The sequence below is a fragment of the Oncorhynchus mykiss genome, chromosome 1, assembly GCF_057628025.1.
Source record: "Oncorhynchus mykiss isolate SJ-2025 chromosome 1, ASM5762802v1, whole genome shotgun sequence".
NCBI classification, from domain to species: Eukaryota; Metazoa; Chordata; class Actinopteri; order Salmoniformes; family Salmonidae; genus Oncorhynchus; species Oncorhynchus mykiss.
In genome coordinates, this window is record NC_143022.1 from 25969010 (window position 1) to 25995766 (window position 26757).

The 26757-nt window shown below is 44.8% G+C and overlaps 1 protein-coding gene across 2 annotated transcripts in view; it reads left to right on the top strand.

Moving 5' to 3' along the window:
• wwp2 (WW domain containing E3 ubiquitin protein ligase 2) overlaps positions 1-26551 on the top strand; it is a 42201-nt gene extending 15650 nt beyond the window's left edge. Inside the window, exons 6-24 of one of the 2 annotated variants that reach the window (XM_036973896.2) lie at positions 5185-5266; positions 6395-6540; positions 6659-6896; positions 7608-7697; positions 9694-9868; positions 15342-15399; positions 18508-18589; positions 19454-19582; positions 20658-20736; positions 20886-20957; positions 21143-21231; positions 23609-23768; positions 24352-24485; positions 24648-24788; positions 24956-25076; positions 25244-25348; positions 25446-25542; positions 25629-25701; positions 25852-26551. In XM_036973896.2, coding sequence (XP_036829791.2) covers positions 5185-5266; positions 6395-6540; positions 6659-6896; positions 7608-7697; positions 9694-9868; positions 15342-15399; positions 18508-18589; positions 19454-19582; positions 20658-20736; positions 20886-20957; positions 21143-21231; positions 23609-23768; positions 24352-24485; positions 24648-24788; positions 24956-25076; positions 25244-25348; positions 25446-25542; positions 25629-25701; positions 25852-25951 — 2171 coding nt within the window. In that variant the 3' untranslated portion in view covers positions 25952-26551. The remainder of the gene's footprint in view (positions 1-5184; positions 5267-6394; positions 6541-6658; positions 6897-7607; positions 7698-9693; positions 9869-15341; positions 15400-18507; positions 18590-19453; positions 19583-20657; positions 20737-20885; positions 20958-21142; positions 21232-23608; positions 23769-24351; positions 24486-24647; positions 24789-24955; positions 25077-25243; positions 25349-25445; positions 25543-25628; positions 25702-25851) is intronic. The other variant, XM_090214737.1, reaches the window with a different exon arrangement.
• Positions 26552-26757: the final 206 nt, after the last annotated feature.

Genomic DNA, 26757 nt, shown 5'->3' on the forward strand with positions numbered 1-26757 from the left:
TAATTTGTGGAATTTCTTTCCTTCTTAATGCGTTTGAGCCAATCAGTTGTGTTGTGACAAGGTAAGGGTATACAGAAGATGGCCCTATTTGGTATAAGACCAAGTCCATATTATGGCAAGAACAACTCAAATAAGCAAAGAGAAACGATAGTCCATCGTTACTTTAAGAAATTAAGGTCAGTCAATGCGGAACATTTCAAGAACTTTTAAAGTTTCTTCAAGTGCAGTCGCAAAACCATCAAGCGCTATGATGAACCTGGGTCTCATGAGGACCGCCACAGGAAAGGAAGACCAAGAGTTACCTCTGCTGCAGAGGAAAAGTTCATTAGAGTTACCAGCCTCAGAAATTGCAGCCCAAATAAATGCTTCATAGAGTTCAAGTAACATACACAATTTCAACATCAACTGTTCAGAGGAGACTGCGTGAATCAGGCCTTCATGGTTGAATTTCTGCAAAGAAACCACTACTAAAGGACACCAATAATAAGAAGAGACTTGCTTGGACCAAGAAACACAAGCAATGTACATTAGACCAGTAAAAAAACAATCTGTCCTTTGGTCTGATGAGTCCAAATTTGAGATTTTTGGTTCCAGCCGTCGTGTCTTTGTGAGACGCAGAGTAGGTGAACGGATGATCTCTGCATGTGTGGTTCCCACTGTGAAGCATGAAGGAGGAGGTGTGGGGGTGCTTTGCTGGTGACACTGTGAGTGTCACTGTCATTTAGAATTCAAGGCATATTAATCAGCATGGCTACCACAGCATTCTGCAGCGATACGCCATCCCGTCTGGTTTGTACTTAGTCGCACTATAATTTGTTTTTCAACAGGACAATGACCCAACACACCTACAGGCTGTGTAAAGGCTATTTAAACAAGAAGGAGAGTGATGGAGTGCTTCATCAGATGATCTGGCCTCCACAATCCCCCAGCCTCAATCCAATTGAGATGATTTTGGATGAGTTGGACCGCAGAGTGAAGGAAAAGCAGCCAACAAATGCTCAGCATTTGTGGGAACTCCTTCAATAATGTTCAAAAAGCATTTCAGGTGAAGCTGGTTGAGAGAATTCCAAGAGTGTGCAAAGCTGTCATCAAGGCAAGGGGTGGTTACGTTGAAGAATCTCAAATATAAAATATATTTGGATTTGTTGAACACCTTTTTTGGTTACTAAATGATGCCATGTGTGTGATTTCATATTTTTCATGTCTTCACTATTATTCTTCAATGTAGAAAATAGTAAAAATAAAGAAAAACCCTTGAATGAGTAGGTGTGTCCAAACTTTTGACTGGTACTGTATATTGTGTGTGTTTATGCCTGTGCATGAATGTTAATATTGTTCTTAAATCGATGAATAGGCTTTACAACCCCTGTTCCATTCAGATTTGTTACTTTGGTGTTCCCCAAGCGCTCTTTCACACCTGCACGCCGTCATCACGCATAGCCATGCACACGCTTGGGAGTGCTTATGTGGAATTTGTTTCTCAAAATTGCGTAATTGACTCTGGTTTCTGTGAGTTGTGCAGGACAATCGGCTCCTGTGATCCGGGGGGTTTCCTCTCTGCCTGGCTGGGTAGGAGCTCACTGTGGGACAGGGGGAAGGGAGGGGGAAGAAGTCTATTAAGGGAATGAATATGTGCTTTCTGAAGTCTTAGTGTGTGTGTGTGTGTGTTGCAGGGGGAGTGTTAGTGAATAGAGGTCTGGAGTGTGTGCTCTTTTAAGGGGCTACGTGTATGAAGGTCTGGAGTGTGTGCCTTCTGGCGGGGGGGGGGGGGGGGGTGTATAAAGGTTCAAGTGTGCGCCGTGTTGCAGGGGGAAGGTGTGTTAAGGCCCTCTGTGTTCTCTCTAAAGGCAGCTCTGTTAGTTTAGTGTTTTCCCTCATTTCCCCTGGCAGTTTTTCTGACACGCTGACACACACTGCTACCATAAACAGACCTTTGTGCTGCAGCCAGTGAAAAACACATCCAGACCAGACAGAACTCACCTTTACGTATATACAGGCCTAAACGGACAAACACATGCACTCTTATGCATGTGCATTGCACACACTCTTATACATGCAGGCACATCATATAAAGCAACAGACATATAAACTCTGCAAAAAAAGAAACGTCCTCTCACTGTCAACTGCGTTTATTTTCAGCAAACTTAACATGTGTAAATATTTGTATGAGCATAACAGGATTCAACAACTGAGACATAAACTGAACAAGTTCCACAGACATGTGGCTAACAGAAATAGAATAATGTGTCCCTAAACAAAGGGGGGTTCCAAAATCAAAAGTAACAGTCAGTGTCTGGTGTGGCCACCAGCTGCATTAAGTACTGCAGTGCATCTCCTCCTCATGGACTGCCCCATATTTGCCAGTTCTTGCTGTGAGATGTTACCCCACTCTTCCATCAAGGCACCTGCAAGTTCCCGGACATTTCTGGGGGGAATGGCCCTAGCCCTCACCCTCCGATCCAACATGTCCCAGACTTGCTCAATGGGATTGAGATCCGGGCTCTTCCCTGCCCATGGCAGAGCATTGACAATTCCTGTCTTGCAGGAAACCACGCACAGAACGAGCAGTATGGCTGGTGGTATTGTCATGCTGGAGGGTCATGTCAGTATGAGCCTGCAGGAAGGGTACCACATGAGGGAGGAGGATGTCTTCCCTGTAACACACAGCGTTGAGAACAAGCTCAGTCCGATGACGCTATGACACACCGCCCCAGACCATGACGGACCCTCCACCTCCAAATCGATCCTGCTCCAGAGTACAGGCCTCGGTGTAACGCTCATTCCTTTGACGATAAACGCGAATCCGACCATCACCCCTGGTGAGACAAAACCGCGACTCATCAGTAAGGGGCACATTTTGCCAGTCCTGTCTGGTCCAGCGACGGTGGGTTTGTGCCCATAGGCGACATTGTTTCAGGTGATGTCTGGTGAGGACTTGCCTTACAACAGGTCTACAAGCCCTCAGTCCAGCCTCTCTCAGCCTATTGCAGACAGTCTGAGCACTAATGGAGGGATTGTGCGTTCCTGGTGTAACTCGGGCAGTTGTTGTTGCCATCCTGTACCTGTCCCGCAGGTGTGAGGTTCGGATGTACCGATCCTATGCAGGTGTTGTTACACGTGGTCTGCCACTGCGAGGACGATCAGCTGTCCGTCCTGTCTCCCTGTAGTCTCCCTTAAGCGTCTCACAGTATGGACATTGCAATGTATTGCCCTTGCCACATCTGCAGTCCTCATGTCTCTTTGCAGCGTGCCTAAGGCACCTTCACGCACTTGAGCAAGGACCTTGGATCTTTCTTTGGTGTTTTTCAGAGTCAGTAGAAAGGCCTCTTTAGTGTCACAAGTTTTCATAACTGACCTTAATTCAAATCAAAGGTATTTATAAAGCCCTTTTTACATCAGCTGATATATCAAAGTGCTGTACATGAACTCAGCCTAAAACCCCAAACGGCAAGCAATGCAGGTGTAGAAGCACGGTGGCTAGGAAAAACTCGCTAGAAAGGCCAGAACCTAGGAAGAAACCTAGAGAGGAACCAGGCTATGAGGAGTGCCCAGACCTCTTCTGGCTGTGCCGGGTGGAGATTATAACAGAACATGGCCAAGATGTTCAAATGTTCATAGATGACCAGCAGGGTCAAATAATAATCATCACAGTGATTGTCAATGCTGCAACAGGTCAGCACCTCAGGAATCAATGTCAGTTGGCTTTTCATAGCCGATCATTCAGAGTATTTCTTTCTCTAATTGCCTACCGCCTGTAAACTGTTAGTGTCTTAACGACCGTTCCAAAGGTGCATGTTCATTAATCGTTTATACAAGCATGGGAAACAGTGTTTGAAGCCTTCCAATAAAGATCTGTGAAGTTATTTGGATTTTTACGAATTGTCTTTGAAAGACAGGGTCCTGAATATATATGTGTGTGTGTGTGTGTGTGTGTGTGTGTGTGTGTGTGTGTGTGTGTGTGTGTGTATGTATGTATTCAGGACCCTGTCTTTCTTTTATATATATATAAACACACACAGTATGTTCAGAATAATTGTGAAACTGTTGTTAAACCATATGTAAATATTGCCAATAACAAAAGGCAAATAAAATCAACCTTCTTGGGGGGATGGAGTTGGGGAGGAGGCTAGCTGCTGATGTAGGATTGGCTCTTCAGTTAGATGGATTTTAGGGGAAAACATGGAATCCAATCCGCTTTGGCTCAACTCGTTGAAACATTAACTTTTGGGTGGATTTCAAGTAGCAGTGTGCCACCAGCAGATGGTTTCCCCCTTTAACCACTTTCCGACTTACTGTTCCTCCATCTCCGGAAAGTTTAGCTAAGGCAACACAAACAAACAGATCTGTCTCATGTCTCTCAGGGGGTGTATGAGGGCAACCGCTAGACTTAGCTATGTCATTGGATGATGCATTCAGGGCAGTATGAGACAGTGGTTTCTCCTCAACTAGACCGTTTATGTTACGTGTCCAATGGAGTCTCACAAGAGGTCCTTTCATTCAGGTTAAACAGGCACACAGGCTTGTTTTTCTCAGTAACAACTCAGACCCTGCCTCAGGTAAACAGGTAATCTATTAACACATTAAAGCTGCAATATGTAACTTTTTGGCCGATCCGACCAAATTCACATAGAAATGTTAGTTATAGATCTGTCATTCTAAGAAGATAGCAAGTCTAAGAAGTGGTAGATCTGTTTTATGTGTGCGGTTTTTATGCTTCCCGTCCTTCAGTTTTTTTTAATTGTATTTATTTTTTTGCGTCTTTCTTTTTTTATACACCAGCTGAAAATACGATATTAGGGGTTATGTAAAATATATTTTACAGCGTTTTAGATGGTACAGTGATTCTCTACACACTATACTTTCTTGTTTTGTCACATATACTGATTTCTTGGTGGTTAGTTACTGCAGCTCGTGGCCCACTCCTATTATGTGTCCCTGTTTTATAATGAAAGGCATGTTATTGGGCTGTGGTTTCAGTCAGGGCAGGGAATGAACACACTCATTCAGTCACAGACCACATTCTATAGCAGTGAAAATTGGTCTCTTGAAACCGTAACCGTCAAGTGTGCTGTGATTTTTGTTATTCTCTATAGACATTGGATGGTATATATTCTTTTCTTACTAATGGTTATAATGAAGTTTGGTGTATTGATGGTGTGTCCTTTGTCTGTCCTGTTTGTACAGAGATACTGCAGTCGGACAGATCAAACCTACGCAGGACCCAGAGTGAGGAAACCTCCAGTACAGCCTGCAGCCCCCGCGGCAGGTGAGAACGAACAAACATACAAATACTTATTTTTACTGACCTGAGCTATTTGTACTCAATTCATACCCCTATAGAATACAGGTTGTATGAACAAACTATTTCACACAAATAGATTCACTCATTTCACAGTTTGGATGTATAGAGATTTACTATATGTTTCTCTAGTCCCTTGTACACATACGTCTGAGCATACACACGGCCTCTCCGAAGTCTTACTTAAAACACAAATATACCCCTTTGAGGGAAATGGTCAATGCAGTGATCCAACACAGAGATGCCTTAATCAGACCAATGATAAGTTACAGATAATGAGCATGCCAAGCGTGAGACACTGCTGTACTGCAACACACAGATGTATGGTATTTCCCTGAAAACATTAGAGGGCATTGCTGTGGACCTTTTTGTTTGGAACACCATTCAACAGCGCCATCCATCTGTCCCTAAAGAGAGGAGTAGAAAGGGAGGTGTAGAGAGAAGTGCGGAGTTCTACGTTTTTTTTGGTGCTTCTGTATTCTCCCATGACGAGAAGCATGTACCCCCCCCCCCCCCTTTCCCAATGGGGAAAAAGCCAAAAGGTTTATATGTTCTCCTGTCCTTTTCCAAATTACTGTTCTTCTGTCCCGCTTTTAGTATAGGTAGTTGGTGGGGGGAAAAACTCACTGTGAATAGACAACTTTTCAGAACCTTACTCAAGTTTCCATTGATAATGATCCAACTTTGTACTCAGCATTCTGATGTCTGGGGGGTAAAAACCAACATGTTTTCATTGTATAAAAGCACTTGTAGGAAATAACCTATATTTAGCTTTAGGAAAATACGAGTATATTTTGAGAGGGAAAGTTCTCACACTGACTCTTCTTTGTTTGTGTGTATGCATGCCCTGCCGCCTGTGTGTGAGATGTGTTGAGCTGCTTTTTCAACATTTTCAAGTCAAAGTATCAAACATTTTCTTTATTCTACTCCAAAGTTTCAGCTGCAAACATATTTTATATTAACATTTACGTCAGTAGCTTAGCTTTACATCGCAAATCTACATTCTGTCCATTTTAGGAGATGGAGAGAATTTAATTTTATGTGGTGTGATTGATCCTGACCCCTCTCCTGTGTCTGTGTACGTGTTCTGGTCAGGACTCACAGACACTCTGCAGAGGATTCGCAAGGGGGTTCCCCGGGGGTCGCTCTGGCTAATGGAGAGCCAAGTGAGGAGCAGAGTCCTGGGGCTTCTGGTCGCAACTACTCGGCCAAGAACTCTCACAGCAGCCCTGGGAGTGCAGGTACTATAACCTTGGAGACATGATTATTTTTCTGTCACTCTCCATTCACTTGACACTAGAATTGATACATTTTTCCCAGTGTGGGTCAATCAACTCCTTTACCTGCCCTACCCCAAAGGTAAAGTTGAGCTGACTGCCAATGGGCTGGAGAATGGCCGTAGCAGCCTGACTCGTCATACACCCCCACCATCCTCCCCGCCGGCCCAGTCCCCAGCCCCCAGCAGCAGCAGCCCCTCTCCTGGGCTAGACGGCACAATCCTCCCTCCTCCTACAGAGGCACCCCCTGCTGGAGCTAACCCAGACCCCGCCAACCCAACCACTGCCACAGAGCCGGTTCCAGAGTTACTACCCACTGGGTAAGAGTTTGCGTGTAGGTGCTTGTGCGTGTCTGATTGGCATTATGGTCAATCTCCTCACATGTAACTTGACTGAGCTAACATGCCTCTCTCTCTCTCTCTCTCTCTCTCTCTCTCTCTCTCTCTCTCTCTCTCTCGCTCTCTCTCTCTGCCTCTGCCTCTCTCTCTCTCTCTCTGCCTCTCTCTCTCTCTCTCTGCCTCTCTCTCTCTCTCTCTGCCTCTCTCTCTCTCTCTCTCTCTCTGCCTCTCTCTTTCTCTCTCTCTTTCTCTCTGCCTCTCTCTCTGCCTCTCTCTCTCTATGCCTCTCTCTCTCTCTGCCTCTCTCTCTCTCTGCCTCTCTCTCTGCCTCTCTCTCTGCCTCTCTCTCTCTCTCTCTCTGCTTCTCTCTCTGCCCCTCTCTCTCTCTCTGCCCCTCTCTCTCTCTCTGCCCCTCTCTCTCTCTCTGCCTCTCTCTCTCTCTCTCTCTCTCTCTCTCTCTCTCTCTCTCGCTCTCTCTCTCTCTGCCTCTCTCTCTCTGCCTCTCTCTCTCTCTCTCTCTCTCTCTCTCTGCCTCTCTCTCTCTCTCTCTCTCTCTCTCTCTCTGCCTCTCTCTCTCCCTCTCTCTCTGCCTCTCTCTCTCTCTCTCTCTGCCTCTCTCTCTATCTCTGCCTCTCTCTCTGCCTCTCTCTGCCTCTCTCTCTCTCTGCCCCTCTCTCTCTCTCTGCCTCTCAGCTGGGAGCAACGAGTTCTGCCCCATGGCAGGGTGTACTATGTGGACCACAACACAAAGACCACCACCTGGGAAAGACCACTTCCACCTGGGTCAGTCAGCCTACACACTTTGACCTCTACTCCCCCTCTTCCTCTCTTTATCTCACACTTCCTACCATCAGAGGAGGGTGCTGACAGTTAACCAGCCCAGTGCATGATGGGAATATATCTTTCAATTCAATTCAAGGGCTTTATTGTCATGGGAACATGTTCACATTGCCAATTTCCAGTATCTCTTTCTGTGAAGGGGAGATCGTGCCCACTCGTGAACATTCCCTGCATGTTTCTCCTTAGCTCAGACTGCTGCCTATATAAACATACAGAGCTGGAGGATCCTAGCAGGGTGGTGTTGGGGTGTGAAGTGGGCCCACAGTCAGGGAGTGGCAGACTCATTCACAGCACAGTAACATTCCTGGGGGTCTGACTCTGGACAGTCAAATGAACTGAGACTAGTCTTATTTTCTCTGGCTGGAAGAAGCTGACTCCATTAAATATGATAAATTACTGAATAATTGGTTTGCGCCACTCCCCACCCCAACTTAGACTATCCTATCCATTTAGAGGAGTCCTTTTCTTACAGTAGTAGTGTGTGTCAGGTCTGTTAGTGTGTGTTTTATGTGTTTGGCCATTTGGTCTCTCATCTCTTTAACAGGCTGTGAATCACCAGCACTGATTGTTTGAGTCTCTGTTGATTTCCAGTGGTGTTTCTCACTGTGTGCTGCGGAACCCAGCTCTCTCTTGTGGCGGTACCAGAGCCTTTTATTGCCATTTTATTTCAGTGAATATTTATTGATTTTCATTTGCGCTGTGTGAGAAGCCTGTTTGAGGTAAAGCTCACTCCTGCCCCGTCTCACTTTTTCCACAGAAGGGAACGGTCTGGAGAACAAAAGTCCTTTCTTAGAAAGAGCACATGTATGCAGCGCTATTCTGGACCCATATGAGGCTCAATTAGCGTCTCGCCTCTCGGAGGCTGGACTGGTTCTGACTACAGCTGCCGGATTTAGTGCTTAGTGCTTGGTACACGTACCTGGTCTGAGTTAGCATGGAGCTGCCACACACCCAACCTCCAACCGTAGTGCAGCTCAGATGAAAGGCGTGGTGTGGGCCTGCATTAATGGGTTTTGAGCTGAGCTCTTTTTCTAGCAGCGTAGGGGTTTAACTGCTCTCATGTTCCAGACAGTATGGGAGCCACAGTACTGTTCTGTGGATATAGGAGCCACTGTACTGCTCTGTGGGATATAGGAGTCACAGTACTGCTCTGTGAGATATAGGAGCCACAGTACTGCTCTGTAGGATATAGGAGCCACAGTACTGCTCTGCAGGATATAGGAGCCACAGTACTGCTCTGTGGGATATAGGAGCCACAGTACTGCTCTGTGGGATATAGGAGCCACTGTACTGCTCTGTGGGATATATGAGTCACAGTACTGCTCTGTGAGATATAGGAGCCACAGTACTGCTCTGTAGGATATAGGAGCCACAGTACTGCTCTGTAGGATATAGGAGCCACAGTACTGCTCTGTAGGATATAGGAGCCACAGTACTGCTCTGTAGGATATAGGAGCCACAGTACTGTTCTGTGGGATATAGGAGCCACAGTACTGCTCTATAGGATATAGGAGCCACAGTACTGCTCTATAGGATATAGGAGCCACAATACTGTTCTGTAGGGTCTCAGGGAAACAGCAGCACAGGGAACAGGGAGGGATGTTACATTGCGTCTCTCAAAGTTCCTTTTTGAGGAATTTCTGAGCTGTGTGTGTGTTAGCATACAGAAGTATTTGCTGTTTTGTCTTCCAAATACTGTTCTGGTTTAGTCAGATATATGAGAACAGCAGCAGCAGCCTGCACACATAATAAAACACAACTGTACTGAACTGGGAATGTGCTTGTGTTGGTTTACATGTGTTTCTGTGGGATAATGCATATCTTAATCTTGTGTTTGCATATCCTAGCTTGTCTATGTCCATAATTATATATGTCTGTGTGTGTATGTCCGTTTGTACATTTGAATGAGTCTCACTCCTCTCTCTCTGTCCCTGTACAGTTGGGAGAAGCGTGTGGACCAGCGAGGCAGGTTCTACTATGTGGACCACAACACCAGAACCACCACGTGGCAGCGACCCACAGAAGAATCAGTCCGGAACTATGAGCAGTGGCAGTCCCAGCGCAACCAGCTCCAAGGGGCAATGCACCAGTTCAGCCAGAGGTTCCTCTACCAGGTAACTCAACATAGAACTACTGTACTGTCTGTACTACTTATTTAGCCCCTTTAGGTGTGGCCCTCTAAAAGCTTTCCCTCAGCATATAATTCTGGGTAAAACACAAGGGTACAGAAGGGCATTCGTTGAGGTAAAAATAATAAAGCATTCTGAATCTGAAATGGGCGTTCCATGGTACATCAAATTACTGAAATGAGCTGAAACTCTCATTGGTTTCTATTAAAACCTCCCTGCTCCCACCCACCCAGTCTGCTCAACAAGCTAATTCTGAACCTCTTTTCAAAATAACATCCACCTCATTGATTATGAGTAACCATGAGTCCCTGAGAACTAGCTGTCCGGTCTGCTGTTGCTGGTAGGCGGATTCTGTTTTGGAATGCCGCTTCGCTGTTAGCTTGCTTATTTTTAGGCCGGTCTGTGCAAAATTAGTTGGGGGGGCGGGGGTGATCAGCTGGCTGCTTGGGACTCTGACGTCACTCACCCCCCTCCATGGCCAGATAAGAGCACGTTTAGTCCATACTATACTTTTAGCTTTGCTCGTCATTTGAGAGAGATCATTCACTTGCATTCTGTATCAAATGTTACCAGGTTCGAGAATGTTGCATATATGTGCTGGTGCGTTTGTGAGCTGAGCCCATTATAATGTCATGATCGATTTAAAGTAGACTGGCCCCTTGACCCTGCTCATTGTCACGTGCTAAGACAGAAATGTCAAACTTGACTCCCAACATTACAGCTGTGAGAGCACACATGCTTGCTCGCTCATCGCTTACACACACACACACACACACACACACACACACACACACACACACACACACACACACACATAGGAACAACTATGTGACACAGTACACACCAAGACATAGATTAAGTACATAACACACAGTACATAACACAACACAAAGAGCAGTCAGTCATTGACTGCTGTTTCTGCCTCCAAAATTCCCCCTTTTCTACCTCCTGCTTCTTATTCGCTCTGTCCATTCTCACTGAAAGAGGGGTTCATGCAGCAACACCACTGGAACTGGTCCATTGTCTCAGTACTCAACTACCTACTTAAAGGCCCAAGGCAGTCAAAATGTGATTTTTCCTGTTTTAAATGTAATAATTGATTGTATTTATATAGTGCTTTTCTGCTAACTGAGGTATTCAAAGCACTTTACAGAGTAGGGGGGAAACTCACCTCATCCACCACGGTGATGCACAGCGATCATTTTGTGCCAGAACACTTACCAGCTATCAGGTGGAGAGTGATATATGCCCAATAGGAGTGATTAGGTGGCCATGGTGGAATGGGACCAGGGTGGGCATGAAGCCATTACATCAGGGTTAACATCCCCACTCTTACAATAAGGTCATATTTATTTTTTTAAACCCCTTTTTCTCCCCAATTTAGTGGAATCCAATTGCTTGTTACAGTCTTGTCTCATCGAAGGTCAAGAGCCATGCGTCTTCCGAAACACAACCCAAACAATCTGCACTGCATCTTGACACAATTCCCACTTAACCTGAAAGCCAGCCACACCATTGTGTGGGAGGAAACACCATACACCTGGCGACCGTGTCAGCGTGCACTATGCCTGGCCCGCCACAGTAATCGCTGGTGCGGGATGGGACAAGGACATCCCTGCCGGCCAAACCCTCCCCTAACCCGGACGACGCTGGACCAATTGTGCGCCGCCCCATGGGTCTCCCGGTTGCGGCTGGCTGCGACAGCCTGGACTCGAACCCAGAATCTCTAGTGGCACAGTTAGCACTGCCTTAAAGCATTGTGCCACTCAAGAGGCCTACAATACGTTCTATGGGATATTTAATTACCACATAGAGTCAGGAAACCCGTTTAACGTCCCATCTGAAGGTCTACACCCTATGCAGGGCATTGTCCCCTTCACTGGGGCATTGGGATCTCTTTAGACTACAGGGAAAAGTGAACTCTACTGGCCCTCCAACACTTCCAGCAGAATCTGGTCTCCCATCCAGGATGGACCCTGCTTAGCTTCTGAAGCAAGCTAGCAGTGGGATGCAGGGTGGTATGCTGCTGATATGTGAAGTTTCTTTCCAAAACACTATATATCCTTTTGGAGAAATGTTGGTAAATGAGCGTTTATTGTTTAAAGGACTTATGAAAGAGATGTGGTGTTTTTTCACTTTCTAATCATGTCATGGGGTTTTTCCATGTCAGACATGTATTTGTTTGAAATCTATCATTTTAGAGAGACAAATAATCATGTTGTTTTGCAAAACGCTATATATCTGGCTCACTCTCAGAGAATGAAGTAGTACTGCTAGGTGTTACACAGACAAATGTAAAATAAATACAAATAACTAAACATTTTCATAATTAACTGTACAAATAATACATTTGTGACATCAATATTGTTATTAAAAAAAAATTATACAGTAATATGAGATCTGTGTGTAAAACATTTAAATTTGACATTTTAGACATTTAGCTGATGCTTTTATCCAGAGCGACTTACACATAGTGCATTCATCTTAAAATAGCTAGGTGAGACACCCACGTAGCACAGTCAAATATACAGTATACAAAGTTTCCATTCCAGCTAAACAATGGACATACAGTGCCTTTGGAAAGTATTCAGACCCCTTGACTTTTTCCACATTTCGTTGCGTTACAGCCTTATTCTAAAATGGATTAACTGAAACAATCAATCTATACACAATACCCCATAATGACAAAACGAAAACAGGTTTTTAGACATTTTTAACAAATAATAAAAAAACAGACATACTTAATTTACGTAAGTATTCAGACCCTTTGCTATGAGACTTGAAATTGAGCTCCGGTGGGTCCCGTTTCCATCTTGCATCCCGTTTCCATCTTGCATCCCGTTTCCATCTTGCATCCCGTTTCCATCTTGCATCCCGCTACCATCTTGCATCCCGTTTCCATCTTGCATCCCGTTTCCATCTTGCATCCCGTTTCCATCTTGCATCCCGTTTCCATCTTGCATCCCGTTTCCAGAAAATGCCTGCAGCATTGAAGGTCCCCAAGAACACAGTGGCCTCCATCATTTTTAAATGGAAGAAGTTTGAACAACCAAGACTTCCTAGAGGACAAGGGCTTTGGTCATGGAGGTGACCAACAGCCCGATGGTCACTCTGACAGAGCTCTAGAGTTGTGTTGTGTGACAAAACTGCACATTTTAGAGTGGCCTTTTATTGTTCCTAGCACATGGTGCACCTGTGTAATGATCATCCTGTTAAATCAGCTTCTTGATATGCCACACCAGTCGTCAGGTGGATGGATTATCATGGCAAAGGAGAAATGCTCACTAACAGGGATGTAAACAAATTTGTGCTCACTATTTATTTCAGGTCATGAAACATGAGACCAACACTTTACATGTTGCGTTTATTTTTCTGTTCAGTATAGTTAATAGACCAATAAGAAAGAGAGTTCCAAACCTCTCTGCCAATAACAGCTAATGTTCAGTTTTCCCCTCCCCACTCAGAACACTCAGACAGTCCTAGAAAAAAAAATGCCTTAGAAATTGCCCATTGCTAAGAAGCTATTTTGGTTTCCTTTTGACCATTTTATTTGAAAGCTATCACATTTAAGGTACTTAATTGTTATTATTACCCAGACATGATTTGATATTGAGATTAACACGGCTGCAGTGGACCTTCTATACACCTTTCTAAGATACCACATTGTAATACAACCTGGTTTAAACTAGTTTGAGTATTTTAGTCACTGTTGAGCATTTTATCAGGGGTCCTACTTCCACCACTACCATTGTTTTGCCCCTTTGGGTGAACTTCTTTTAAGACTTTTTTTCCAGCGCTAACATTAGAGGAACTACATTAAATTAGTGTGCAATGTAGGTCTATGTGACTTTTCCCACTCATAGTGCCGGTCATTCATATGGTTCTGGCAAGGTTTTCAGTGTTTAGAGACTAACTGGCCTTTTTGTTGTAATTCTCAGCAGCGAGATAGAAGGAGTCTGTTGCAATTTAAATATTTTTATCAAGAATAATATCTCAACTCACATCACCCACTTACCACTCAATCACCATATATAGTATCTTAGTAAGGAGAAAGACGTACTATCGCGCTTTTTACCACCCCCTCTGCTGCTTTTAATTTTTTCACTCTTGTTTTCCCTGTCTTTTCCTCCTTCTTTCTCTCTCTAGCTCTCTTTCACATCCTCTGGCGAGGAACTGAATGGTCAGGGCATAGCAGATGATGTCATGTCTTTATTTCCTTCTTTTTTTAACCTTTTTTAGTCACAGAAACACAGAAGGGTGGGTCTCAAACATGGATTGGCTGTAGATTGAGTGACACACACACATTCCCCTTTAACCCCACATGCATCGTCCTCCTCTTTTCACTCTTTACTATCTTATTCCTTCCGTTCTTCTCAAAGTTTCCATGATGAATTCTCATAAAGGGGCACCATATGATTATTCTGGGCAAATGCTGAGTGAAGTTGTGTGGAGTTACCTTCAGTGACACATGGACTGCTTGGAGGGCAGTTTTGCAGACCTGAGGTGAGGAGAATGAATGCATAAATTAGATTTTCATCCAAAGGTACAGCTTTCATACTCAGTCATGGAACCAACAGTCTGTGCACTAACTCCTCACAAACATCTTTCCACTCAGTGGCAAATGCACTCACACACACACACACACAGAATCAAATGCAATCTCTTACACATTCAATCAGTATTTGTTATATACACATTTTCCGTACAGTGGCACACACTCTCTCTTTCTCTCTGTATGCACAGGCTGAGTAAACCACACTGGTTCCAGTGCAGGGTGAATAAAGGTGCTTTTGTCAGAAGGGGTGGGCAGTCGGGAACAAGGATGAATGTTCCCTCAGTTTGCTCAGACATCACGCCTCCCTGCTTACTTTCACAGCATATCTAGAAGAGGAGGACCTCTGCAGATTGGTGGGGTAGGGAGGGGTGCAGGGGGGGGGGGGTAGAGAGGGGTGCAGGGGGGGTAGAAGCCGGGGTGGGTCTTAAGGCCAGCCAGTGAGCTCATTGGAACAGTTTGTTTTTTCTCTCCTCCTGAGCGTGTAGTTTTTGGAAGGCATACGAGCTGCGTCTGAGCCTCTCTGTCAGTCTCCTGTTCCAGCTGCATGGGAGAGGTCACCTCAGCCTTCTGGGGTACGCCTTAGCACCCCTCAAAAAAGACTGGACTTCCCTGTGACACCCCGCTTTCCACTCTGTTCGCTCCTGCTCCTCTAGACTTGAGGTTTCTGTGGCGTTTTGAGGCATTTGCTGCATTTATTATTAATTTTTTCCTGTATGTTTGGTTTTCTGAGTTTTTTTTCTACCTCACACCAGTGTGAGAACTTGGTTGAGAGCTTTGTGTACGGACAGAAGAATTTCACACAGAGCCACTGCAGTGAAGAGCGTGAGAGAAGAAGACTGAAAGGTGGAAGAAGGAGAGGAAAGATTCCTAACTGGAAACGTATTCTCTCTCTTTATCCATCAGTCGTCTGGTGCTCCTGCTGTGGAAAATGACCCTCTCGGTGCGCTCCCTTCAGGATGGGGTAAGTACACCTTCATCTACACCTCTCACCATACTCATACTAGGCCCTGTAGTCAGTGGCCCTCGGTAAGGCTGTGACGATACCAGTATCGCAACGTTTTTTTCCATGGCAAAAATTGCAACACCAAGTAGACCAAACTCTTTGGTAAAACCTGCTGTAAAATATAGTGTGCTATAGCTTGGGAAATATTTAAATGTTACTCTGGATGAGAACATAATGTTTGTTTCCAACATCAGGGCTGTTTTCCTAAAGAAGTGAAATCCGCTTCGTGTTTTATTTCCTCTCCACTACTAACGAGTATCTCAATACTGGTATCGTCCGGGTTCTAGCCGTCAGTGGTCCCCGGTGGTCCCAGGACCTGAAACCAGTGAGATGAGTGAGGGGAAATACTACTGCGTCCAGTGATGCAGGAGAGGCATTGGCTACATCGACACCTGCACTACTTGTTATGAGAGTGGGTTCTGATGCCTGTATGCCTTTCAAGGGCACAGGACTTTGTTTTTGTGTTGAAGGGGGAGAGTTGGTTTGTTTGTCATTCTCACAAACACACGCACACACACACAGACACACAGGCCTACAGATACACGCCGCTGTAGGCCCAGATGTAATGTTCACTATCTTGTATACACTGTGATATACAGCCTTGTCCTTCATCATAGAAGCTCATGCTGAAGATCCCTTTGTTCTTCCATTCAGCATAACTCTCCTTACAGTTAGTTATTGGTCAACAACATATGATTTGATTGAAATGTGGGAGATTTCAGTTTTTCCCCTGCTATTATTGATTAGTTGTTGTATCAAGTGTAATCTCAAGGAATTGGTTGTAATATGCTCTACTTATATATTCCTATAGCTCTCTACTCTCATACATTCCAATATATCGCCACGCAAAAATTATACAATGTATACACAAAACACTCAAAAGTAATGGTCATTGGCATTTTTCTCTCCATCTCCCATTTGAACATACTTATCACTTACATACACACTCACTCTTATTTTCTAACCATGATTAGTTTTCAACATGTTGCGGCATCGCAGGCAAAAGCCTCAATTATACCTTGGACTTACATTTTTATGGATTTCCTGTAATGTATTTCTGTATGTCATCTGAGGGGCGTAGAAGAGGGGGTCGATTGAAAGAAACTCTTAACAGGAGAAAGGAAAAGGAGAGAATGACTTGACGGAGCGCGGGAACAGTAAAATAAAGGAGGAGATGAATTCAGGAGGGAAGTGAAGGAGAGGGGGAAATGAACAGGCTAGTAAGAGTTGCAACATGAGGGCTACTGTTCCTGCGCGCTCCACACACGTCTGCTAATGAGATCAAGATGTCAGTGAGTGGGATTGGAGAGAGGGTAGTGGGAGTGGAGCTAGGCGAGTGGGGGTGGAGAGCGAGGGGAGTGAAGAGAGAGAGCGAGGGGAGTGAAGAGAGAGAGCGAGGGGAGTGAAGAGAGAGAGGAGTGAAGAGAGAGCGAGGGGAGTGAAGTAAGAGAAAGCGAGGGAGTGAAGAGAGAGCGAGGGGAGTGAAGAGAGAGAGAGCGAGGGGAGTGAAGAGAGAGAGCGAGGGGAGTGAAGAGAGAGAGCGAGGGGAGTGAAGAGAGAGCGAGGGGAGTGAAGAGAGAGAGAGAGAGAGGGGAGAGAGAAAGAGAGAGAGAGCGAGGGGAGTGAAGAGAGAGAGAGCGAGGGGAGTGAAGAGAGAGAGCGAGGGGAGTGAAGAGAGAGAGAGCGAGGGGAGTGAAGAGAGAGAGCGAGAGAGAGAGGGGAGTGAAGAGAGAGAGTGATGAGAGAGGGGAGTGAAGAGAGAGAGAGGGGAGTGAAGAGAGAGAGCGAGGGGAGTGAAGAGAGAGAGAGCGAGAGAGAGAGAGGGGAGTGAAGAGAGAGAGAGTGATGAGAGAGGGGAGTGAAGAGAGAGAGAGAGGGGAGTGAAGAGAGAGAGGGGAGTGAAGAGAGAGAGAGGGGAGTGAAGAGAGAGAGAGAGAGAGGGGAGAGAGAAAGAGAGAGAGAGAGGGGAGAGAGAAAGAGAGAGAGGGGTGGAGAGAGAGAGGGGAGTGTAGAGAGAGAGAGGAGTGAAGAGAGAGAGAGAGGGGAGTGAAGAGAGAGAGAGGGGAGTGAAGAGAGAGGGGAGTGAAGAGAGAGGGGAGTGAAGAGAGCGAGAGAGAGAGGGGAGTGAAGAGAGCGAGAGAGAGAGGGGAGTGAAGAGAGCGAGAGAGAGAGGGGAGTGAAGAGAGCGAGAGAGAGAGGGGAGTGAAGAGAGCGAGAGAGGGGAGTGAAGAGAGCGAGAGAAGGGAGGGAGGGAGGGAGGGAGGTGGTGGAGGGGGCACCAACTATGGTCAGGAAAGTAAAGCAACACAGAGATGTACAAACTTTAACATATTAACTCACACAACACACTACACACATTCTTGGTTGAGGAAGTTGACATGTTATTATCTTCCATGTTGTCATTGAAAGAGGCGAGTGGGGGTGGAGAGATATATATATATATCTATATCTATATCCTCGACTGCTAGAAATATAAATGAATCAGCAAATTGTTACTCTCCTCTCCTGTTATGTCCTATACTTTTTATTTTATAGATTTTTATTTTCAATCCCAGCCCCAATCCCTTCCCCGCAGGAGGCCTTTTGCTTTTTGGTAGGCAGTCAATGTAAATAAGAATTTGTTCTTAACTGACTTGCCTAGTTAAATATTTTTTTTAATAAAATAATACTTCTACTTTCCCTCACAGTTTAGCTCTTGCCCTTTACACCTCTGCAACATTCTCTCTGAGCCCCATGGCCCGTCTTTCTCCAACCCTGTCTCGTCTTTCTCCAACCCTGTCTCGTCTTTCTCCAACCCTGTCTCGTCTTTCTCCAACCCTGTCTCCACCAGAGCCAAGTCAGAAAGGCTGAGGTGGATTGTAGAAAGGTATTTTGGAACAAGCTTGAGAGAAATGCCACGAAATTCAGCCACCCTTTCTTTCTCTTTCCTCCTCTTCTCTCTGATTCTCACTCACTATTCACACGTCCCAAGTCCCCACACAGTACAGCCTCTCTGTCAGGTAACAAAAGAATACACTGATGATCCATCCTGTTGTTAACTGTAGCCACTTCTCTTGGTCCCTGTAGAGAAACGGCAGGACAATGGGAGGGTGTATTTTGTCAACCACAACACACGGACCACACAGTGGGAGGACCCAAGAACCCAAGGGTAAGCCAATCTGTCTGCTCCACTGTGAAAGTGTGAGGGATCATGCTTGAGTGTGTGTTTGTTCTGTATCATCGTATGTGTGCGTGTTCATGTTTGTACACACAGGTGTCTCAGAGAAATGTCACCATACATTGCGACCATATTTTCACTGATATTACATGAACTAGTGTAAGATAGGGACTGCTAGCTCGAGGGCCCAACACTATGCAGCACAACCATGTTATCATAATCATAGACGTAATTTACAGATACAATAATTGGTGAATAGGACAGTGTCCTGTATCAACCCCATAGTAGGCCATGTCACCTCACTAGGGCTGCCCTCTAAGCTGTGTGGGAGGGGTTTAGATTAGTATTGTAAGCTAATTGGTCAAAGAGAGGCCTCGGGCATCTCTACCCCTGAACTAGTGTGGATGGCATTGCTGTCCCCTCACATCAAATTGAACAACAAAACTACAGTAATGGTGGATGGTCGCTTTATCTTAATTGTATTAGGGATTTTTTAGATAATTTTACAATGTCATAACATTTTATTCATTCATCATTTAGTTAATTCACTCCCTCATCCACCCCCTCAGTGAACTCGTATTTATATTTTCATGTTGTATAACATCCGTGTGGTCTTATTATCTTCACCACTGAGCTCCGAGGTTCTGAGTCGTGGGCAGGGAGAGCTTCTAGTGGGACGGGGAAAGGGCCGGGGCCAGAGCCCAGGGCCAGAGCCCAGGGCCAGAGCCCAGGGCCAGAGCCGGGGCCAGAGCCGGGGCCAGAGCCGGGGCCAGAGCCGGGGCCGGGGGGGACAGGTGTGCCTAGTTTGGGGAGCCTCCCGTTTAGGCTCTGCTCACTGCCCTCTCCCTCTTACAGGATGATCCAGGAACCCCCCCTGCCCCCTGGCTGGGAAATGAAGTACACCGCAGAGGGAGTCCGATATTTTGTGGATCACAACTCTCGCACCACCAGCTTTAAAGACCCTCGTCCCGGGTTTGAGTCAGGGTAAATATTAATCTGCAGATAAGGGCAGTTACATTTCCTCATAAAAGCTCCTGACAAAAGCACTGTACGACTCCTTTCTGTCAGGGATGATGTATGTAGGGATCTCTTAGCCTGCTTTTGTCATCTTTTTTTTTGTTTGTTTGAACCTAAGCGAATTCAAGTTGACTATCTTTAGGGCATAGATAGCTAGCCTAGATACAAGAAAGGGGATTTTATATATATATATATATATATATATATAATGTACACACATATGCAAGCAAGCACACACTAATATAAACACGTGTTTTGCCTTGATGCATGGCCCTATTTTGACATCTTCCAAAAGACAGTCGGGAAAATGAACAGATGTGGGCCAACAAATCAAATCCAAAGCAGACTGCTCTGCTATCTGACTCTGTCTGTGTGTACGTATGGATGTGTGTGATTGAGAGAGAGCAAGTGTTCATGCTGACATTGAAACATATGAAGGTCTTGGTGTTATATTTTTAGATGAGAGGCCATAGAGGGTTCTTAAACTGTCTCAAATGTTTTACATTTGATACTGCTGCAGTCCATATCTGTAGCCAAAGGGTTGCCTCTGTGGTCTGAAACTTCCTAACCAAAACCAAGTTGGGCCTGGCAGCGTTCAACAAACCGAATCAGCGAGTATTAGAGGCCTCACTCTCTCTCTCTTTCGTTCAACCTCCGTATTTCCCCTTCCTTGCTCTGTCTCTCGCCCTCAGTTTTTGCTCTGCTGACGAGGCACTTATCCAGAATGTCTGTAGTGAAGTGGTGTAGCTTGTACTAACACAGCTGCACACCAAGGCATACCTCCATCTCTGGGCTTAACCCAGCTCCTGCTGCACATCAGATCTGACCACCTCCTTAGAATACTGCCCAAAGTCCTCACTGTGCAGCTCCACAGCTGGGCTTATTTTCCTGTCTCTAAAGCATTTGTGCACAGCACAGCCATGACAGGCCTGTCTTTGCCCAGTACAGCTCCAATATCCCTCCCCTGACATGCACACATTTGAAGTCTGGCTTTATTTCTTGCTGGTACAGCAAAAAATACTCTCCTTTTGTTTCTCTGTAGGTCGAGAACGGGTAGTTCTCCCGGGGCCTATGATCGCAGCTTCAGGTGGAAGTACCACCAGTTCCGCTTCCTGTGCCATGTAAGTGCTGACTGTCGTTTCTCAGACCTCTGTTATGAGAACAGGGTCTTATCTCTAGCCAAGTTATTTTATACTGTGCCGACTCGATCTCTTTGCCTAATGTCTAGCATTGAGGAAATATATTTTTACACTTCTCTCTGCCTCTCCAGTCCAATGCCTTACCCAGCCATGTGAAAATCTCAGTGTCCAGACAGACTCTATTTGAGGACTCATTTCAGCAGGTAAGGATGACGTGGAGTCGGTTTCCCTGCTGAGGATATTCTATTTTAAATGTTATGTAATTAAACTTGCATGAGGGTTGCTGTTGTTTATCTATTCATTAGTACTACAATTTGTATTTTAACATCTAATATAGGATCGTAGGGTGTTGTGATGCATGTGCTTGTGTTTTGTCCTTTTTCCTCAGATCATGAATGTGAAACCATATGACTTGCGTAGAAGACTCTACATCATCATGAGGGGAGAGGAAGGTCTTGATTATGGAGGCATTGCTAGGTAAGATGGCCGTCTACTGCCTGCATGCCTGGCCTTCTGCCTCTTACAACAGTTGTCTTTCTTTCTCCTACCTCAGCTATAAGTATTCTTTGTCTACCCTGTGTTCCTCACTTAATTATTCATCATCCATCATTTATCAACTCCCTGTCTCTTGCACTGTCATCTGTTGTCTGTATGTGTTTTGGTGTTTGTGGACTTGTAACAGTGTTTCCACCACTGGTTGGTGTCAGCGGTGGGATCCCGGGCTTTGTTCCTCCTGCTCCTCCTCCTGCTCCTCCTCCTGCTCCTCCACGTGGTCTGTGTTTGCGTGTGTCTCTGTCTCCGGTGTCGCGCCAGTGGTTTTACCCTATGGTAGGTTACGTCATGCTGTTCTACCACAGGGTAGAACCACGGACGGGATGTTTGGATGTGTCTGCACAGCCCCGGTACGACCCCCGGGACTGGCTGGCCGGCTGTGGGGGCAAAGGTCAGGGGCTTGGTGGTGGCCGGGGCTTCATTCTCTACATGCATTCATATTCTACATTATACTGCTTGTCTTCGTGGTGCTTTATGGTGTTGTGTGTGTTAGTATGTATATTTGTATGTCCATGTGCTGACTGTGTAAAGGTAAAGATTTTGAATAATCGTTCAGTCATGTCTCTGTGTTGGTTGTAATTAGCCAGTAATAGCTGGCTTTTGGCCGATAAAAATCTATAAATATTGAAAATCCAATCAATAAAATTGGCACCGGCCAATTGTCTGGGAGAAGATGAAAAAATCCCATTGAGGAAAAATGTTTTTTTAGCCTATTCATTGATGGAAATAGATTTGACTGGTCATGCTTTTCAGTCCATAGGTTAATTTGCGATTTTCTTGGAATGACATTGCCTCGTGTACAGTATATACGTTATTTATCACACGCGTACAGCATACAGAGCCTTTGAGCTGAAAATCTGTCAGACAGTTGGAGAGCTGCTACTGTAGCATCTCAAATGGCAACGGAAGGCAGGCTTCATCAGTGCATCACACACCACTTTGCAATGAGTTGGAGGCAGTATGCATTTTGAAAACATTTACTTCATTGTTTTAAACGTGAACGTTTTAATACATATTATGAGTCTTACCTTGCTTCAAATGAGCCTATTAGATCTCTCTTTCAGCATTTCTAATGGATGTTTTGGTGTTTTCCTGCTAATTGTATTATGGAAGGAACATTCACGGGCAGCCTACTGCCTTGTGTGCATTACTGCGCTTATAATGTGAAGAAATAATAGCTTATCAACATTTTAAGCTAAATGTTCTGATTAGTTGCATCACTCATTGCTTTAAAAAATATATATTATGTAGCCTAGACCAACTGGTTGTATGAATTTGGGATCTATCGTTCCCACAACTGTCCCAGAGTCTGTTTGAAATAGGCTATTTCTCCCGTGACAAGCTGACCAATAGAATAGGTCAACTTTTGTACTATGGAGGATAGTAGATTGACATAGGCTAGTGATTTTGCTGTTTGTTACTCATCTTGTTGGCTGAGGAAAAGTACATGTGGACAGTTATTCTAACATCTTCAAATTGCACATCAGAATTCGGTAAGAAGGACTGCACATCTTTCCATCCTCGACTTGCATGTTCTGTTATTATGAATTACCATAATCAAAATGTGATTTCTGTCATTCTGAGCACCAAGGGTGGACGACCTAATCATATTACACACCCAATGCATATGGGTCCGGTAAATGTAAATGTTGCCGGTCAAATGTCCAGAAACCCTGGTTGGTTGGACCATTCCTCATTATGGCAGTTTCTCTTTCATATTTTGCAGATAGAAACGGGAAATTTGGAAGACATTTTGGAGTTTGTTTATAGAGGTGACATTTTAAAATGTTAGCATAAATTACAGCACTTATATGGTGATAAATGGAAAAGTCATTACCACAATAAAACCAATATTCCAAATATCTGATCATTTTTTTAAATGACATATTTTTGTTGAAACTGCCATACAGCTAATGTCCTCCATGTTATAATGTTGGTATACATATTGAATTATTTGTGAATTTGACATTGTGCTTTTATTCATTAGTTTATTAGTTACTTTTGAGTTACATTTGTTTATTAATGAGCAAGTGTATGCAGAAACTGGACCCAATTCTGATTATTTAGAAATTATAGCCACTGTGATGCTTTTTTGTCCTGTCAGAATATCTCATATTGTTGTTGTCAAATGTGTGATTTTGTAATGTATGAGATGTTTTTAATGCTGTACTACTCTGTAGACAATACAAAAAAGCAGTGTCAAAAGTGACAATCTGTACCCCTCACACATAGCCAGATTAGGTAGATTTCCTGTCCCTCTGATAGATATAGATGTGTACTGCCCTGTCTCTCCTCCATACAGAGAGTGGTTCTTCCTGTTGTCCCACGAGGTGCTGAACCCCATGTACTGTCTGTTTGAGTACGCTGGGAAGAACAACTACTGCCTGCAGATCAACCCCGCCTCCTCCATCAACCCTGACCACCTCACATACTTCCGTTTCATAGGGCGATTCATCGCCATGGTGAGCGATGCTTAATTGGCAAATTTGGTGCAGATTTGCAACAACTAAAGTAAACTACAGCAATAGTTATGGTTAGAATTTAACATATGATGAGGATGTGTTGCACAGAAGGATTTTTAGGAACAGGAGAGGAGAGCACAGTGTATGACGGTCTGTGTGTGTGTTCCTTAATCTCTAAATCGTTTTAAAGCCGTGTTCCTAAAAGAAGTATAGAACCCTCCCCACCCCCACCGCCCATCTTTCCAAACCCAACTCTCTCTGTGACAATATCCAGAAAAGACAGGCCCCTAACCCCCCCCCCCCCCCCCCCCCCCATGACCTCACTGCCGGACACAGACCACACCTCTTACCCACTGTTTCACTACTAACTGAATCCATCTTCTCCACACACAGACAGACTTGTGTGTGTTTTCTGTGTGTGCGTTCTGTTAGTATTGAAACGGTGCGTGTGTGTGATCACTTTACTGTGGTTGGGCTAAATGTGTCTTCATCTATGTGTATCAGCACAGGAGAGAGATGAAGCTTATGACATGTTTTGGTGTAGTACTTATCGCATCCACTCTCTCCTCCCCTCTCCCTCTAGGCCCTGTACCATGGCAAGTTCATCGATACTGGCTTCACTCTGCCGTTCTACAAGCGTATGCTCAACAAGAAACCCACTCTGAAAGACTTGGAGTCTATTGACCCTGAGTTTTACAACTCCATCATGTGGGTGAAGTAAGTACTCCGCCCCTTCATTATGTCTGTTTGAATGTGTGCGCCCTTGTGGCAAATTGTGTGAATCTGAAAAGTATGTGAAGAGTGTTATGGAAGCATTTGACATAATTGTGCAGCTTAAAGCTTCAATACGTTTACGATGCATCTGTGATCTGTCTACAGAGATAACAGTCTGGAGGAGGGTGGGGTGGAGCTGTACTTTGCTCAGGATATGGAGATTCTGGGGAAGGTGTCCACCCACCAGCTGAAGGATGACGGAGAGGACGAGCTGGTCACCACGGAGAACAAGGAAGAGTACATCAGGTCAGCCATCTCCATCACTACTTTGTCCCTCTTGTCAATCACTGTGCTATCCGTCACTGGTGTGCCACAGACTAGCATTCATCTTGTTTCATCTTGACACTTACGTCAATGAATATCCTTCCTTGTTGCCTAGAAAATGCTATTTTATCATCCCTGTCTCTCTACAGTCTGCTGACAGACTGGCGGTTCACACGTGGGGTGGAGGAGCAGACCAAAGCCTTCCTGGATGGCTTCAATGAAGTCGTGCCTCTTGAGTGGCTTCGCTACTTTGACGAGAAAGAGCTGGAGGTACGTAATGAGGCTGGAAGAAAATGCAGGAAGTGTGCTCGGTTAGATAGGCGGAGTTATAGGTTATGGAGCTTTCACAATGACTTAAGTTGGTAGAGGGGACTATTTGTTGCAGATGCTCTTTCTGTGACTGTGGGTTAATGGTATGTTCTCATTCCTCCCTCCAGCTGATGCTATGTGGGATGCAGGAGATAGACCTCAGTGACTGGCAGAAGAACACCATCTATCGGCACTACACCAAGAACAGCAAGCAGATACATTGGTTCTGGCAGGTACAGTACAGTGGCCTCCCTTTACTGCTGTGTGTGTCTCTGTGTGACTGTTTGTCTCACTATGTGTACGTATTGCCCATACCTGTGTATTATGTAGGTGGTAAAGGAGATGGACAATGAGAAGCGGATCCGCCTGCTCCAGTTTGTCACAGGAACATGCCGTCTGCCAGTCGGAGGCTTTGCTGAACTCATAGGTGCAGTTCAGCCACCATTCAGTAACCACCTTTTTCACTGTCAAATGTCTTTTGCCTAAGAATCTAACAGTCTATTTTTTCCTTAGGGAGTAATGGGCCACAAAAATTCTGTATAGACAAGGTGGGGAAGGAGACTTGGCTTCCAAGAAGCCACACCTGGTGAGACTGATGTTTTCCTGAATTCCTTTGCCATAGTTGATTTATTGTTTGTTATCGGTCCTATGATAACATCAATTCGTTTTGTGTCTGTGTGTACCCCAAACTGATCCCTCACTCTATCTTTTCTCTCCATCTCAATCACTCACACAGCTTCAATCGCCTGGACTTGCCACCCTACAAGAGTCTGGAGCAACTGCGAGAGAAACTACTGTTTGCCATTGAGGAGACCGAAGGATTCGGGCAGGAATAAGGGAAAAATAATCACATAATGAGTGAGGGAAGGTGGATAGAGAAGGAAGAGTCATTCATTCAAGTAGTTTTTTGTTGTTAATCACAGGAATATGAACTCTCCGATCATCTAGCCCCACTTCCAGATCATGTGTGGTTGGGAGACCTTATAACCATAGGACTGTGGGAGCCCACCTGTACCTATCCTCACACTAGGTTGTGGGTACAAGGGAACCAGGATCAGAGTAGGGAACAGGTGAGTGAGCTGAGGGATGGTCCAGAAAGATTAGTGTTATGATATGACCCTAAACCTTCTGTCCTGCCTGAAGACGCCAGCCACGAGATCTAGAGCACACCAGAAGCATAAAACAGGATAATGTCTTCAAATAATTGTATCAACTGCAAATCGCAACAACAGCACAGCTACAGCCAGTATATCATATCTATCTAAGAGAAATTAACATTTAAAAATGAGAGCGTGTGTGTTTGAATGGGAGAGAGATAGTGGTTATAATTAGTGACTTCTGTTAAGAGGAAAGATTGGTGAGATGTGATTTTCTTTTCTGTTCATTGTGAAATTCATTGTAACCTGTACATAGCTCAAATAAATGACTCAAATCTTGAAGTGGGTTGATTGTGATGGTACAAGGAATACATTTTCTTAATGCCTTGGTTAGAAATGTTGAATCTGGTTTTGGTTAGAATGTCATATTGCTAGAATCCAGCCAGCCATATTAGTCTGCTAACAGTATTTCTGTGAAACACTGTGTCGATGACCTCCCATTTCAAACATAAACTTCGACTGCAGATACTGACAGGAGACAATGA